Source organism: Mobula hypostoma, chromosome 7 (assembly GCF_963921235.1).
Source record: "Mobula hypostoma chromosome 7, sMobHyp1.1, whole genome shotgun sequence".
In the NCBI taxonomy this organism is placed as follows: domain Eukaryota; kingdom Metazoa; phylum Chordata; class Chondrichthyes; order Myliobatiformes; family Myliobatidae; genus Mobula; species Mobula hypostoma.
The window spans coordinates 123,944,694-123,963,036 of record NC_086103.1 but is presented as its reverse complement, the minus strand read 5'-3'; the positions used below and the strand labels follow the sequence as shown (position 1 = coordinate 123,963,036).

Here is an 18,343-nt window from a genome sequence, read left to right as displayed (position 1 = left end):
AAGTCTTACAGGTATATCAGCTTGCCAAGATACTGAGACTCAAATTTAAAATTTAACAGCACATGATCATTTATTGGGTTGGATTTTATACCCCATTGAATCAGAATCTGAATCAGGTTTATTATCATTGGCATACGTCGTGAAATTTGTTGTTTTGTGGCAGCAGTACGGTGCAAGACATTAAACATTACTATAAATTACAATTGAAAAACCAATCAATTAGTGCAAAAGATGAATAGCGAGGTAATACTTGGAAATCTTCTGGCAGAGAGGAAGAAGCTAATCCTAAAACATTGAGTGTCGGTCTTTAGGCACCGATACCTCATCTCTGATGCTGGTAATGAGAAGAGGACATGTCACAGATGGTGAAGGTCCTTACTGATGGATGCTGCCTTCTTGACACATTGATGGATGGCTGTGTCAATGATGCAGCTGGCTGAGCCTACGACCTTCTGCAGCCTCTTGTGATCCTGTGCATTGGAAACTCCATACTGGACAATGATGCAACCACTCAGAATGTTCTCCATTGCACATCGTAAAAATTTGCTAGAGTCTCCTCAAACTCCAAATGAAGTGTAGCCTCTGGCATGCCTTCATCATTGCATCAATGTATTGGGCCTGAAATAGACCCTCTGAGATGCTGATGTGCAGGAATTTGAGGCTGCTCACCGTTTCCACTGCTGAGTCCTTAAAGTAGACTGGTGTGTGTTCTCAAACTTCTCCTTCCTGAAGTCCATAATCAATTCCTTGATATTGCTGATGCTGAGTGCAAGGCTGTTGTTGCGACACTGCTCAATCAACCCGTCCTTCTCATTCCTATATGTCTCTTCATTGTTGTTTGAGATTCTCCAAACAATAGTGGTGTTATTTGCAAACGTAGATGGTGCTTGAGGTGTCCTAGCCACACAATCATGAGTGTACAGAGGATAGAACAGCAGACTAAGAATGCATCCTTAAGGTATGTCTGTGTTGATTATCAGTGAGGAAGACATATTATTACAGATCCACACTGACCGTGGTCTCCAAATGAGGAAGTCAAGGATCCAGTTGCAGAGGGAGGTACAGGGGTTCAGGTTTTGAAACTTGCTGAGTACTACTGAAGGGATGATGGTATCAGATGCTGAGTTGTAATCAATAAGGATCTTATAGCCGGGAGTGGTAGTGGGGACAAGCTCCCAGTACCTATTAAATGCTTCCAATGGCATGTGAGTCAAATAGCATCAGACAACCAAGTCTAGCTCCTGGCTTTCACATGTGGCTTAGCTACTGAGCCTGCCAAAACCGTTTCAACTGACAAGAGAACAGTTCCAATGAAGGCAGGCTAGTGGTGCCTTAAAACCAGTCGCTTCAGGCAGATGGGGCTCATTAGCCATGGTTGGCAGCTCATCTAGGAGAAGGAAAATTCTGATCTCAAACCTCTGCTGCTTTGCGGCTATAGATACTCATGAGGAAGGCTTCGGGAATAAACCCGAAATGTAAAATCTGGAACCAGAGCCCCCAAGGCAGCCCTACGTTGAGTTCAACACTGACAGGCAACTGCTGCAACACTGCTAGGGTCAAACTGTTTCAGTCTCTGCCATTCCTTTGGGTTCATCAGGTGTGTGGAGAGGGGGAGCTTGCTACATGGGCAACAGCTTGCTCTCCATATTGTATTGACCTGGCTTGCAAATCTAGACAGTGAGAATACAACATCCATGATCAGCCCTGACCGATGGAGGCCTCATTCGTGATTAATAAACAGCACCGTGCTGTTGTCCAGGTGATCCAATGCCAAGTGGAGAGCCAGTGAAATTACATCTGTTGCAGTCCTATTGTGACAGTAAGCAAATTGCAGTGGGTTCAGATCCTTGCTCTGGCAAGAGCTAGCCGACCTCTCAAAGGACTTCATCACAGTAAATGTGAGTGCTTCCAAGCGCTAGTCACCAAGGCAACTCACCTTGCTCACTGGTACGATAGATGCCTTATTAAAGCCAATGAAGACCTCCGACTGCAGCAGTGAGAGGTTAAAGATGTCCTTAAACACTCCAGTTAGTTGGTTGGCAAACATTTCTGTACCTTACCAGGTACACCATCGTGTGGTGGTGTGATCATTGTATAATTCCTTAGAAATACCATCATAGTATCAGATGTGCCTGAGAGTAATAGTCAAAGGGGGATATTGAGTTCAAGTGGGAGCTATATTGATGCCTGAATTGCAGTTTTTTTCATAATGCTATTGCTTCTGATTAAATCATTATAAAGTCAAAGACAAATATTGCAAAACACTACAACCAATGATTAGAAAATGCTATAGTTTTCATTGTACAAAATATTAGGAAGAATTAATGTATTATTTATAGGGAGTTATCTGATTCAACTTAGAAAGTATAGTAGACTTGTGGAATGAGTAACAAGCTTGGTGATTAAAACCTATTCATAAACATTTCTTATGGACATAGCCAGAAAAAAAACAGGAGAAAACTATTACTGTTGCCATAGATTACTCTGTATAGCAACATGTTTATTTTTGTACTGCCCTATTTTCTCTGCATTCTTCTTATGAGGCAGTCCCTCAGGATTGAGAATGACTTACTTCCATTCCATTTTAGCTAATGAATGGCTGATCAGTCCAATGTGACATCTGTAAGCAGAGGCACAGGTATCTAGTAAGGTAAGTCTGTAGTTTGGAAAGTGATGCACTACTTTTGTCCTTAATGTTGGGTTTCTGTGTTATCCTGGTGAATGGACACATCCTATCCCAGATGCGCCTTCTCTTTTTTTGGATTATAGGGGCCAAGGATTCCCATGAGTCAGTGGCAGTTATACTTTTTCAAGAAATCATTGAGTAAGAAATATTGAGACACCTGGATAGGAGGGTTGCATCAAGCAGACACGGCATGGATTCATGAAGGACATGTCCTGTTTGACAACTTATCGGAGTTCTGTGAGGATATAATAAGCGAAGTGGAGAGGTGAGTGCACCATGGGAGAAAGGGAAGGAGGAGGGGCATCATTGTTGCAGTAGAGGAAGGTATGGATTGACACGTCAGAATAAGAATGGGAAGTAGAACTCTGGCTGTTGTGGCAGATAGAGCGAAGGTACTTGATGAAACCTCCTATATGGCCTCCTCTACTGCCACAATTACGCTACTCTCAGGTTGGAGAGTAACATTCTGTCTCGGTAGCCTCCAAGTTGATATCATGAACATCAATTTCTTCAACTTCTGGTAGTTTCTCCCCTCTAACTTTTTCCATTCCCCATTCTGTCTCCCCTTTCACCCCTTCTCTTCTCACCTGCCTATCACTTATTTCTGGTACCCTTCCTTTTGCTTTCTCCCATGGTCCATTCTCCTCTCCTATCAAATCGTTTCTTGTTCAGCCCTTTACCTTTTCCACCTTTCACCTCCCAGCTTCTCACATCAAACCCCTTCCTCACTCACCCAACTTCCCCTCACTTGGTTTCATCTATCACCCACTAGTTTGTGCTCCTTTCTCTCCCCGTCCTTCTTATTCTGGCTTTTTCCCCCTTCTTTTCTGATCCTGATGAAGGGTCTCAGCCCGAAACATCGATTGTTATTCCTTTCCACAGATGCTGCCTGACCTGCTGAGTTCCTCCAGCATTATGTGTGTTCTGGTCTAGATTTCCAGCAAGTGTAGAATCTTTTTGTTTATGCAAAGAATATCCTGATGAATGCTTCAGTGAAAAAGCCAATAGTGACTGGGATTAAGCCTCTGATAGTTCAAATATACAAGTATCATTTGCTAAATGACAAGCATTGAACAATTTCCCATTTGTCTTGTACACTGGCCCCGCTTCAGCAGGAAACTTGTTGGAGAGGAGTTGCAGCTTTGCAGCAGAGAAGACAGAGGAAGTTTTGGGACTGCTAAGCTTTCTTGGCAGCAATCTGCACTGAGAATAGGGTCTGTTATGGACTCAGCAGTTAAACTCATGGCTTGCATTCTATTATAATGCAGAAGTCCTGATGGAGGGTTACAGCCTGAAACGTTGACTGTTATTCCTCACTCTAGATGCTGCCTGACCTGCTGAGTTCCTCCACATTTTTGTTGTGTTGCTTAGAGGTAAGATGGAGTCAAGTTTTCATAGGCAGTCAAATTTGAGAAGGATGTTTCACAATAGACCTTATCTCAGTGAAGATGGGCGTCATGCCTCATTTGATTGATAAAGTCGGTGTTTATGACATCAAAAGAGCTCGTGTATACTGGTTGATGATGCCCCCAACATTTCACTTGGAGTTGATGCACAACCCAGTTTATGTCCATTGTGTCTCTAAATAGACACAGAATCTTTACTATGATTCATGGACCTGATGATTAGATCCTGAGATAGGGGGCTTGAAGAGGAGCCTGGTGATAATCATCCATGCAGTTCACCTATCCTGATTATGGTCACAATTGTGACGTTACCAGGTCCTTCTCTTCCAAGATCTAGGAAACAAGGATGTGAAATTATGACTGCAGTTCTTCTCCTCCAACTGGTAACATTTCAGCAGACACGTAGTCTGTTCTGAAGGCCTCACTTTTTTTGAGGCACATTGGTTGTTCCTCAAGGGTCATTGGATTGTTTGCTGTGGAATGATGTCAAGAATGCTCATGTCACGACCATAATCAAGGAGCTCTTTTAAGTTCCTTCCAGAAGGCTCTAATTCTGTATGTAATAAGTACATCTCTTTCTTTGATCCTAGCATGGAGGGACCATAGGTGCTTGGATTGAAGGTAGTGTGAAGAAATCTGCATGTCATGGCTGTGGTGGATTTCTGGATTTCTAGTGCACTTTCAACCCACCATCTTTTCCTTAGGTTGTATATTTTCTGTTGGGCCTTAGCCTTCAGGTGCCAGTAGAATTGTTTTCCTCCCTTACAGCATTTTCTAATTTTTTCTATGATTTTCTAATCTTAGAACTCCAGGTGTTTGTATTTAGTTAGATTCAAGATATCTTAGTTGTTCTTTTCAAAGTAGTTTTGATGTATTATGGTAGAGAATCCAAGAGTTTCTTTCTATATGATAAGTATGGTGGGTATTAAGGCAGGTCAAATAAAGTGGAAAATCTGTAGCACTTATTTATAAGGAATTATCAGGTGGGGTGGTGTCTAAGAAGATAATTTGTTGCTATTACTGCAACACACATCAAAGTTGCTGGTGAACGCAGCAGGCCAGGCCAGACTTACTAACTCTTCCTTCAGTTAGTCCTGACGAAGGGTCTCGGCCTGAAACGTCAACTGTACCTCTTCCTAGAGATGCTGCCTGGCCTGCTGCGTTCACCAGCAACTTTGATGTGTGTTGCTTGAATTTCCAGCATCTGCAGAATTCCTCGTGTTTGTTGCTATTACTGTTTTTTTTTTGGGCCTGGCTGATTAAATTAACAGAAGGAGTAGTCAGTAGCCAATTGAACACACACTGGTACAAATGAAGATGCATGTGGTCTTTTACTTGGACAATGAAATTACTTACAAATGCTAAAGCATGGATTAAGGATTACTCTGTTGTTTCTCTAATGATACATCATGTTTGTTTTGTTATGACAAGATGGTGTTCCAAGCACATTTCAGCAGGAAGGCTTCATCAGACTTAATTTTCCCTGTTCACTTCTTGGCAGTCATGTCTTGGCAGTGAACTGTATCCTTTTCAATCCTGGCACTGAAGTCAAATAGGAGGATTAGTTTGTCTTCTTTTGATATGTGATTCACAGATTTTGCAAGAGCAGTAAAGAAGTTCTCCATGATTAGGATGTGTGTTGATGACTGAAGCTGCTGTTTCTCTGTTCATGGGAATTGGAGTTGGAAGGCTATAAGATCATAGAGGCATTTGATAAAACACTAGACTATCTTGTTCTTGATGGTAAATCCCATCCTATGAAAATAGCGTTTCTCTTTTGGTTTACTCTTCCAAAAAAAAATGATCCACCCATTATCTTATTCCTAAATCTCTGAGGTCTATCATGCTTCATTGAGAGTACCAAAGCCATTATCAAAGCATCAGAGTTTTGATCAATAGGGAAGCAACATTCATCTCAATTACTATTAGAGTTGTCCCAAGGGTTGTGATGTTTTAGGCCCTGAACTTCATGTTCTTCTCTCAGACTGCTTTCCTTCAACCTTGCATATCTTTCACACTTTGCTTCATGACACCCTTCATTCCCTTCCCTGGACCAGGCACCCTTCCCCCATTGAGGCTCTGATCCTCACTTTCCAAACATTTTCTTTCCCACCTCAAACCCTAATTCCTTCCCATGCTTTTCCTCACTCTCCAGCCCTGAGGAAAACTCTGTGTTTCATAGGGGCTTTCCTGAGGCAGTACAAGGCTGATATCAGCACAGAGTGGGAATCCCCTGCTCAAGGAAGCTCCTGGAGTGTCCTTAAGCAGGGGATCAAGCCTACCGAGGAAGGGCTGGCATTGGAGGTCCCATTATCTATGTTCACACTCTGTCTACACTCATTCCCTTCACTGTTAAACTTGTAACTATTCCTTTCCCTCCTATTTTCTTTGCCGTCTCCTGTAATAAGGCCTCTGTCCACTTTTAAGCTACCTACTCTAGGCTGCACTCCAGTATTCTATGTTACTGTGTAATTATCCCTAGAATTGAGTTAATAGCTATAAATGAGATCATCTGACTAAAGTAATAAATAAAAGCTGAATTATTTCACAATGTTAATTTTGATTCCAAGGATAAACAGTTAATACAGTTGCAGTTGTGCATGTGGAAAATATATAATTTAGCTTTCAAATGAAGGCAGTGGGAGTGCCATTTTAATTATTGTTCCATAACAAGATTAAAGATTTTTAATACTTAGAACTTCTTTTACAAATTAACATTCACTAGGAAAAAAGACCAATTGCAAAATATATCCATAATTACACGATACTTCCGATGCTCCTAATGGAGTATTGCCAAAGATAACATAAGTACAAGCCAATCAATTAAACCTTATTTCTGAAACATCAACAATTAGTACAATGTCCAGTTAAAAATTGGTGCTTTTATAAAGTAGTTATAATCAATCATTAAAATATGCCAGCAACATATAACTTCCACTATGTGGAAAATAAGCAATTAAACAGAAGACAGCAAGGAACTTGAAAATATAAAATACTTCTTTGCTTGAAATGTTATTAAATAAATGCCTTAAAATGCTCCATTCCTACTAATAATTTTTTTCTGCTTTAGAGACAAATAAGAGATCATTTAAATGTGAAATATGAAATGACTAGAGTGGTTCAGTACACTTTTGCTTATATCTGAATTCTCTATTTAAAATTAGCTCAGATTCTAAAAATAGTTTTTCAGAAATCTGCCTGCAAACAATTTCCAGGAATAGTGTGTCCATTCATTTCAACAGAGACAAACGACTGCACAAGAAAAAGGATAAGTAATAGGCAATTTAAATTCCCTCAAATTTCTTCTTTGGCCCCCATTTTCAAATCCAGTACAGCACTAAATTTCAGTCCAGGCTTTGTGTCTATACATTACTGGGTGCTCTTGTAGCTATCATATTCCAAAAATGTATGGATTAGGATTAGTAAATTGTGGGCATGCTATATTGGTGCCGGAAGCATGGCAACATTTGTAGTCTGCCCCCAGCACAATTCTTGCTGATATAATTTGACGCAAACAACACATTTCAATGTATGCTTCAATGTTTCAATGTGGATGTGACAAATAAAGCTAATCTAATCTCATCCTATGCCATTTTACAGAAATTTAAGTCAACCACTAGGGCTTGGTTTGCCTAGTATTTTTAGTTGCTTTATAGGAGGAATGGTTCTAGCTCATTATATCGACAGAGCTTAAATGTACTGCAGAAGTTCATCACTTCAGTGAGTATGGCTTCAGCTGAGACTGTACTTATCTCATAGTTCCAGGGTCTAAGAACTGACAAAATCCAACTAAATTACTTCCCATATTTAGACTAGGGTGATCACCATCTCATTAAATTGCCTGAGTGGCATTAAAACCAATATTGAGAATGCAATAATAATTTATATAAATAGAGTAAAAGTCAATATTGTCTCTTGTCATAGTAATCCAATGACTATAATTTACAATCACATCTTTTGAAAACGAATTATTTTGCACATCAGATCATAATTGGTGGTCTCGTTAATATTGTTAACAGCAATGGAAATTTCCTCCATCAACCTATCCAGGTTTAATATATTATTAATTATATATTAATGGGCAAATTTTCATTAATAACACACCTACCTAAATTCTACAAGTGTACCTACTGCTCCATTCGTGTGCCTTTCCAGTTTGCACATTCGCTATGTTATGATCTTCAAATGTGGCAGCCAATTAGTGTCAAATTATTTGTAACAGTGCTGTGAACTTGGTAGCAGGTCCAAAAAATAGGTGTTCTTCTTTTTAAATTTCACGCCATACCCTAGAACCAATTCATTCCAGTACTGAGAATTTCATTTCTTCATGTTACCATACATTTTTTTCCACTGCACTACTGTTATACGCAGTAACCTATACACCAATTTAATTAAAAACTTGAAGACACTGTTAGAGAAGCAAGAGAATGGAATTGAAACTGGAGCGTAACTTGGGCAGAAGGATATACAATTAAAGTTGTATCTGCACCTGGTAGATTATACCCCATTTATTTAATGGTATGGTGTTGGGCGTTTGTTATGCCTGTATCAAAGACATTTCTTCAGCATTTTGCAGCTCTCTTGTGAATATTGCCCTGAAGGACCTCAGAAGATGTACATTTACTGAAGTCAAGCATAACTCCCAGCAACGGTAAGAAGAAAGAAGTTGTAAATAATGAACTGATTATTTACAATGCAATTTGGGTAACAGAATTACATTAATTCCAAATATTATCTATTCTAGGTACTCTGAGGGACATGGAGTCTCTCCGACAATCTTCTTCGCAGCAGTTCAGGTATCTCTGCATTCCTGTAGAAGAAGGTACTCTCTAGTGCATAAATGATGCTGTACCCAATATTTTGATTAAGAAATTAAATATACAAAATACATCCTTTTCTTTAAAGTCATCTTAATGGATAATACATCAGAAAAGGAAACTTAATGCATCCCATTGATTGTCAGATAGCTTTGGATTGTCAAAGTTATTTAATCCTTGTACATCTTTTCTTTTATGTTGTTGACTTACATATTTTTTCCCTAGAATCTTAGTAATAATATTACATCTGACCAAAATTTAACTAAAAGTCAATTTACTATGCTCATCAAACAAATATCAAGCATTAAAAACATTCAAGTTCAAGTTAGAGTACTCACCTTCAGGCTTGTACTGAACAATCATATTCACAACCTGGCCGGCTCCTTTAAGAGCTGCTGCAGCCTGTTCATGTGTTGCAACACGAAGATCTCTGCCATTTACCTGAGCATAAGGTAACAAAATAAGTGAATTTACCTGTATATTAACTTGATTCCTATGTTTGCAGCTGATTTAAAACTGAATGCCAATAGCAGTGCATATAGCCATGAATATTTTAAGGCCACAATTACCATACAAGGCTTTTCAAACCCTTAAAAATCCTACCAACACTGAAGAAATACAACTTGTATTCAAATAGCAAATATCAAAATCAAACAAAATTATGCAAAAAGAAATGCAATCACAGAAATACAGAGCAGTGAACAGTTTATTAATGGAAATCTGCAAAATGTAAGCTTTTCAGTTGCTATGTTGATTATCAACATTTCAATATTACAATATTACTAAAATTATAACACAAATTTGGCTGTCAAGTGATTAAAATCATAATGAACTGTGTGAATATTAAAAAATGATTAAATTGTACTTTAAATCACACTGCAAAACAAAATGAAAATGCTGTTGTTTTTGAGAGGAAGGGGAAGTGAGCAAAGAGTGTCGTGGAAGGAATGAGGAAGAGGTTAGAAGAGTGCGATGTATAGTGAGGGCAATAAAGTAAGAGGGCAGGTAGAGTGGAAAACAGTAAGATGAGTGGGGAGGCTGGAGAAGAGGGAGCAGGGAAATAAAAGGGGAGTTGTGATGCAAGAACAGGGTAAGTGAATTGGAAAGGGTAGGGAAAGAAAGGAGGAATGAGGGGGCTAAAGACAGTGAGTGGGGTGAGCAGCAAGAAGTGATAGAGCATAATTATAGGGAGTGGATAAAGAGAGAGGGCGAGTTGGTGGGACTAGAGGAGTGGATGAGGTTACAGTATTCAGAGTTAGCAGTAGGTGAGAATGATGCTGGAAGAAGAGTGATGAAGAATTTAGGACTCAACATCAAGCAAATTTGAGGCTCAAGAAGAATGGATTTCAAAAGGAGCACTGAAGATGAGGAGGCAGGGGCAGAGGTAAAAATAATGGGAAAGGGGTGACAAAGACTCAATGGAATTAAAGTGTTGTCTCATGTCAGTGGCCGGAGTGCATACTGCAAATCAAACTGAGCTCCAGCTTTTAATCCAAGGAGCAGAATCCAAACTCCATTTCTGGGAGATATCAGCCTGCTGCAAACAAAAGATGCTGAAAATCTAAGCTACAAACACAAAATGCTGGAGGAACTCAATGGGCCAGGCAGCATCTATGGAAAAAAGTACAGTCAACATTTCAGAGCAAGACCCTTTGAGTCTGCTGTACTTTTCCTTCTGTACATCTCTCCCTGCTGAGGCTCTCTCATTCCTTTTCTCCATTTCATTATCACTGTCTCCATCTCACATTTCTTGCCATCTTTCCCTCTTCACACCATCTCCCTCGTTCTCCTGCAATCCTTAGCACTTTTTCTTCAGGCAGGATTTCCAAATTTTCCCTTGTTCCTGTTTCTGGATCTTTACTCTCCCCCTTTTCACCCTGTCCACCTCTCTTAATAAAAAAAATGAGTTTGAAAGTAATATGAAATTAGGGACTACATTGTAACAAAAAAACTGATGTTATAGAAGTAGGATGGGTATACTTGATTGGAAGTACATTGAAAGACATGTTAGGGATGGATATTGTTTAGTGTTTAAAACACATAGTGCATAAGTTGAAAACATGAATGCTTTATGGCAAACAACCCAAAAGGAAAAGTGTTTTACCAGAGAAATTAAAGTTACTATTAAATCAAAAGCAGACATATAAAGTTGTATGGAATAGCAATACACCTAAAAACTGAGAATATTTTACACCTTAGCTCTCAACCAAGAAGGACCAAGAAGTTGATGAAGAAAAACTAGATGAAATGCAAGAGTAATTTGGTAAAAAACTTCAAAGTAGGCTTCTAAAGCTTTTGTAATTACATAACAAGGAAAAGACTAACAAGGACAAATGTGGCCCCTTTACAGAGAGGTGCAATAGAATTTATAAAGGACATTAAAGACAAATTGAATAATTTGCATCTGTCTTCATGGAAGAAAACATACAAAACCTGCTGGTTATATCAGAGAATCAAGGTCTAATGAGATTGAAAGACTGAATTAAGTAACTATTTGTCTAAAGATTATACAAATTGGTAGGCTTAGAAGCTGAAAAATATCAAGAACTTGATGATCAACACCTGGAATTTTATAGGAGGTTTGTTTAGCAATGAAGGATTTGGTAAATTGCGGAATCATTCCTGTGAATTGGAGGATAGCAATGTGACCCCATTATTTAAAAAATGGGGAGAGAAAAAGCAGGAAACCACTGTCCTGCTCGGCAGGAGGGGAACTGAAGGACATAATAACAGGGTAGCTTTAAAATACACAATAGGATTGACTTGCCAGAGGCAATTTAGATTAATGAAGGGAAAATTAGTCTGACTAATCTGTAGGATTTTTTTTGAGAATTTCACTAGTTGAGTAGATAAACGAGAACAGGGGAATATGATGTATTTGTATTTTAAGATTAGTTTTGATGTAATCGTACACTGGATTGTTAATATAGGTAGAGCACTTGGGATTGAGACTTTCTTGAATTTATTGGATAGACAGCAATGTGTGGTTCCAAGATGGCAGGTTTCCTGTATGAGGACACACTGGGAGACAGTAACTATACTCTTTAAAGTTTAGATGAAAGAGAGACAATATCTTCCAAATGTCACAAAATTATTAATAATAATAATTACTATTATTCAACCAGCAAGTTAACCTTTAGGGATCCTGCACAAGTCCCTTTGCACCTCTGATTTGCTCCCCATTTAGAAAATAATCTATGCCTTCATCCCTTTTAGCAAAGTGCATTTGCTTCCCTGAACTGTAATTCGTCTGTCATTTCTTTGCCTATTCCCTTAATCTATCCAAGTCTTTCTGCAGAGTCCCTGATTCCTCAATACTACTTTTGCCTCCACCTATCTTTATGAATTGTCTGTAAAACTGCACAAAGCCATCAATTCCATCATCCAGATTATTAACATATAACATGAAAAGTAGGAGTGACTATTCATTTTAATATTAATTTTTGAACAAGTTTTATAAAATGTTTCACTTATTTCAAAAGCACAAGAAATTTTGTAGATGCTGGAAATCCAGAGTAATACATAGAAAATACTGGAGGAACTCAGCAGGCCAGGCAGCATCTATGAAAAGGAATAAATCGTCAACATTTCAGGCTGAGACCTTTCATCATGAGTCCTGAAATGTGGACTATTTATTCCTTTCCATAGTTGCTGCCTGAACTTAAGCAACAGAACTCATTTCTTTCCCTTAAAAAAAGGTCCATAATTATGATTATGTATAATCATAATCCTTTCATGATTATTAATAGAAATCAAAGGTTCAAAGGTACAATTCAACGCTCATCTCTGCCTTAGAATTACCATGACGTGCAAGAGAATCTTTCTGAAGATTATCGCCAATTAGGTACAGGCTCTCAACCCTACCTTAAAGTACATTACAAATCAATGACCCTTTATCAGGAGTAGAAGTAGTTTGACAATAAGGGAGTATGCAGACATGAAGAATCAACAGGGGAATCATGGATGAAAGACAGGTGGGTTTAAGTAACAAGAGCAATAGTGATGGAGCAAGATAGTATAGGAATAGTTCCTTTTGCTTTAAGCAATTAGCGAGGAGCTTGTCAGATACTTTATCCCCATAATTGTCCTGGAAGTATATCTTATTTCCCCCTTCTCTCAGAAAATTAATTGGTTCTCGTTGGGATGAAAAATACATGTATTGTGAAATACTAGAGTTTAAATAGGCAGGATGGATTAGCAAGTTGCTTTTTTTGTTAGGTGACAGAAGGCAGGAAACTATTACTATTGATCAGTTAGCCTGAATCTATGAGATGGCTGGTGGTGTAGTGGCATCCACAGTGCACTTCAATGCGAGCGGTCCAGTTCAAATCCGGTCAGCTCCTTGCAGGCTTTCCATCCGTGCTGAGTTGAGTCGAGCTAACAACTCGATCTCATAGAAAACAGACAAATGCTAAAGGAATGGCAAGGTTGCCACCCAATGCGCCACAAGGCACGAAGAAGAACTAAATAAAAACTCAAATGACATCTACTTTTTAATTGGAAAATATTACTATCTATTATTAGGAAAGTATAGAAGGGCACATAGAACATCATAATACAAGATTTATTGAAAGTGTTCATTCACCATGTGTCACTCAGGGTAGACAAAGGGAAACTAGCAGATGTAACGTACAGGGCATAACATTACTAAATTCAAAAGTCCAATATATTCACTCCTATGTATAGCTAAATGCTTGTTCTGTCTGCTTTTAGTAACTGTTCTTTCTTATCAGTTTCATGTGCTTTTGCCATTTGATTCTTGTGTACTTTCCAACTTACAGACAAAATCAATAGAAGATTAGAACCCATTTGTTATCAGTCTGCATTTTGATTTTTATTAGGCATTCAATAAAGTATCAAATGAAAAGTAAAGTTGCACAAGATAAAAGTTGATGGAATGGGGAAACGATAAGCAGTTGCTGGGAATTAGGATTGGCTAACATATAAAAACAAAGTCTGAAAGTTGCAACATGCATAGTGTCTGAGGGATCAATGCTGACCTTCATATATTTACAACCGATACTCAGTGGTCATTTTACTAGGTACTTCCTGTACCTCATAAAGTGGCCACTGAGTGTATGTTTGTGGTCTTTTGCTCCTGTAGCTCATGTGCTTTAAAGTTTGATGTGTTGTGCATTCAGAGATGCTCTTCTGCACACCACTGTTGTACCACATGTTTATTTGAGTTACTGTCACCTTCCTGACAGCTTGATCCAGTCTGGCCATTCTCCTCTGGCCTCTCTTATTAACAAGGCATTTTCATCCACAGAACTGCTGCTCACTGGATGTTTGAGATTTTTCACACCATTCCCTCTGAACTCTAGAGAATGTTGTGCATGAAAATCCCAGGAGATCAGCAGTTGAGATCTGAGATATTCAAACCACCTTGTCTGATATCAATAATCATTCCATGGTTAAAGTCACATTGATCATATTCCTTCCCTGTGCTGATGTTTGATCTGAAGAACAACTGAACCTCTTGACCATGTATATATGCCTTAATGCACTGAGTTGCTGCCACATGTTTGGCTGATTAGATATTTGCATTAAAGTGCAGGTGTACAGTAGTACGAAATAAAGTGATTGTATATTCATGAACTAGATGAAAGGGCTCAATGTATACAGTGGTAGACAAAAATGGGTGGGAGAAGATATTGAGAATATGTAAAGAATCTATAAGAAATAGATCAAGTAATTGGACCAATACAGAGGATAGCAATTAATTGTTTAACTATCGGTTAATCAGGTCAGCTGCTTATTTAGGACTACCCTTAAGAACAAAAAACAATTGAGAAAATTGCTGAGATTCCCTTTATTTATTTGGGACACTATACTGCTTAATTGAGGCAGGAGACTAATTTGAATAGGTTCTAACTAGGGTCAGTTGTGTGCACTTGTGTGAACATTAGATGCTACACCGTCCTTAGAGTAAAACATTTTTAAATTGCATCAGTTGTGTGTGCATGTCTTCAAAACCAGTTATTTTTGTCTCTGATAGTTGGCAAGAAATAAACAGTAAGGCAATTCAGAACTGTTCTGCTCACTGTGGTTTCAAGTATTCTGGTTTGGAAATGGCAGAAATGACCCAGAGTGAAAATGAAATAATTTTACTACTTCAACAAATTAGGAACTATGAAGAATTTAAAGGTATTCAGAATCATCTTGAACGTTACAATGAAAATGAAGATTTGGAGGATGTAATCATCGACAGCATTGTATGAAGGCAGTCCATTATCTGCACTATGTGTCTGTGTTGATTTTGTTCATTAGGCACACTGGATGAATTATTCCATTGATAACTATTAGGAACTAATACACAGTTTTATAGTACTAATGCTTTCTGGATTTAATTTAAATACATAATTTCCTCAGTTTGTCTCTTTTATACCTTTTTATCTATTTCCATAAAACTTTGGCTAATTGGGACAACCTCTTAATTGGGCCAAAATATTCTGGTCTTGCTGTATCCCAATCAACCAGAATCCACTGTATTTGGCAAATGAAGGATAATTAGATTATCTGTTTTGATAGGTAGAAGAGAAATATAGAATAACATTTAAATGCAGATGCACTACTATAGAAGAAGCGAGGTTATCCACCAGTAATATAAGGTAATGGTGAGGCCACAATTGGAGAATTGCCTCCTTATTTCAGGATTTGGCCTCCTTATTTAAGGAAGTATATTTTTGCATAACAGGCACATCTGAGAAAGTTAACTCAGTTGATTCCTGGATAAACCAGTTCTTTTATGAGGATGTTGGAGTTCAGAAGGAGAGATAGAGAGTCAGTTGACAGATGAGGGTTATAGAGAATAGATATAGATATACAGTCAGAGACAGGTGAATTGATCATGGGGAACAAGGACATGGCAGACCAATTGAATAACTACTTTATTTCTGTCTTCACTAAGTAGGACATAAATAATCTTCTGGAAATAGTAGGGGACCGAGGGTCCAGTGAGACGGAGGAACTGAGCGAAATACATGTTAGTAGGGAAGTGGTGTTAGGTAAATTGAAGGGATTAAAGGCATATAAATCCCCAGGACCAGATGGTCTGCATCCCAGAGTGCTTAAGGAAGTAGCCCAAGAAATAGTGGATGCATTAGTGATAATTTTTCAAAACTCTTTAGATTCTGGACTAGTTTCTGAGGATTGGAGGGTGGCTAATGTAACCCCACTTTTTAAAAAAGGAGGGAGAGAGAAACCGGGGAACTATAGACCGGTTAGCCTAACATCAGTGGTGGGGAAAATGATAGAGTCAGTTATCAAAGATGTGATAACAGCACATTTGGAAAGTGGTGAAATCATCAGACAAAGTCAGCATGGATTTGTGAAAGGAAAATCATGTCTGACGAATCTCATAGAATTTTTTGAGGATGTAACTAGTAGAGTGGATAGGGGAGAACCAGTGGATGTGGTATATTTGGATTTTCAAAAGGCTTTTGACAAGGTCCCACACAGGAAATTAGTGCGCAGACTTAAAGCACATGGTATTGGGGGTATGGTATTGATGTCGATAGAGAATTGGTTGGCAGACAGGAAGCAAAGAGTGAGAATAAACAGGACATTTTCAGAATGGCAGGCAGTGACTAGTGGGGTACCACAAGGCTCAGTGCTGGGACCCCAGTTGTTTACAATATATATTAATGACTTAGATAAGGGAATTAAATGCAGCATCTCCAAGTTTGCAGACGACACGAAGCTGGGCGGCAGTGTTAGTTGTGAGGAGGATGCTAAGAGGATGCAGGGTGACTTGGATAGGTTAGGTAAGTAGGCAAATTCATGGCAGATGCAATTTAATGTGGATAAATGTGAGGTTATCCACTTTGGTGGCAAAAATAGGAAAACAGATTATTATCTGAATGGTGGCTGATTAGGAAAAGGGGAGGTGCAACGTGACCTGGGTGTCATTATACACCAGTCATTGAAAGTGGGCATGCAGGTACAGCAGGTGGTGAAAAAGGTGAATGGTATGCTGGCATTCATAGCAAAAGGATTCGAGTACAGGAGCAGGGAGGTACTACTGCAGTTGTACAAGGCCTTGGTGAGACCACACCTGGAGCACTGTGTGCAGTTTTGGTCCCCTAATCTGAGGAAAGACATTCTTGCCATAGGGGGAGTACAAAGAAGGTTCACCAGATTGATTCCTGGGATGGCAGGACTTTCATATGATGAAAGACTGGATCGACTAGGCTTATACTCGCTGGAATTTAGAAGATTGAGGGGGGATCTTATTGAAACATATAAAATTCTAAAGGGATTGGACAGGGTAGATGCAGGAAGATTGTTCCTGATGTTGGGGAAGTCCAGAATAAAGGATAAAGGGGAAGCCTTTTAGGACCGAGATGGGGAAAAACTTCTTCACACAGAGAGTGGTGAATCTGTGGAATTCTCTGCCACAGGAAACAGTTGAGGCCAGTTCATTGGCTATATTTAAGAGGGAGTTAGATATGGCCCTTGTGGCTAAAGGGATCAGGGGGTATGGAGAGAAGGCAGGTACAGGGTTCTGAGTTGGATGATCAGCCATGATCATACTGAATGGCGGTGCAGGCTCGAAGGGCCGAATGGCCTACTCCTGCACCTATTTTCTATGTTTCTATGTTTCTATAAGAAAATTGCAGCAGAGACCAATTAGATTAAGGCATGATTATTGAAAACTTTAATGTTGTCCTGCTATTTTTTATGTTCTTCTATACCAATCACGTGGACAACTCTCTACCTACTTGGCTAGGCACAGATGTAACAATACTCTAAAAGCTTGACATTACCAAACATAAAGGTGATTTTCAATCCACCCACCACATATACCCTCAACCATGTCTATAATAGTATTATGGGCAGCATCTAGAAGGGAAAGAGAAGCCACCGACTAACAATCCATCATTAATTTCCCCTCCCATCATGACATGAAAATCTGCTGATCAAAATTCTGAAGTTCTCGACCTAACAAGTTTATGTGAATATCTTTGCTACATGGACTGCAAAAAAGTTAAAGATAATGGCCATTCCTTCCATCTTTTCAAAGAAAATTAGGGCTTGGGAAATAAATTTAAACTAGCCTTTTAACATTCATACAATTGGAATTATTCTTTTCTTGTGTTATCCTATCCTCATCTACAACTATCTTATCCAAATTGTGGGAATAGAGATTTATCCTTGGTCTTTATTTCTATGAACTTGTGAGGTAATACTGGCTGTTGGGTATTCAGTAAAGCACCAATAATCTAGTATCCATTTGTTTGGATATCCAGATAGTTTGGTACCTGGCACACCAGATTCTGTCCTCTCTTTAAACTGACTTCAGCCCTGTTTCTGGTGCTCCATTTAAACACACTTAGTTCTGTCTCCCATGATGCCTTTAAGCTCATATCAGCCTTATTTCTACATTCCTTTTAAACAAAATAGGGTCCCATTTCTCATGATCCCTTTAAACT

General features: G+C 38.8%; 1 protein-coding gene across 4 annotated transcripts in view; it reads right to left on the bottom strand.

The window, feature by feature from the left end:
- dlg2 (discs, large homolog 2 (Drosophila)) overlaps positions 1-18,343 on the bottom strand; it is an 841,994-nt gene that overhangs the window by 324,531 nt on the left and 499,120 nt on the right. For all 4 annotated transcript variants that reach the window (XM_063053945.1, XM_063053946.1, XM_063053947.1 and 1 more), the window contains one exon: positions 9,248-9,350. In XM_063053945.1, coding sequence (XP_062910015.1) covers positions 9,248-9,350 — 103 coding nt within the window. The remainder of the gene's footprint in view (positions 1-9,247; positions 9,351-18,343) is intronic.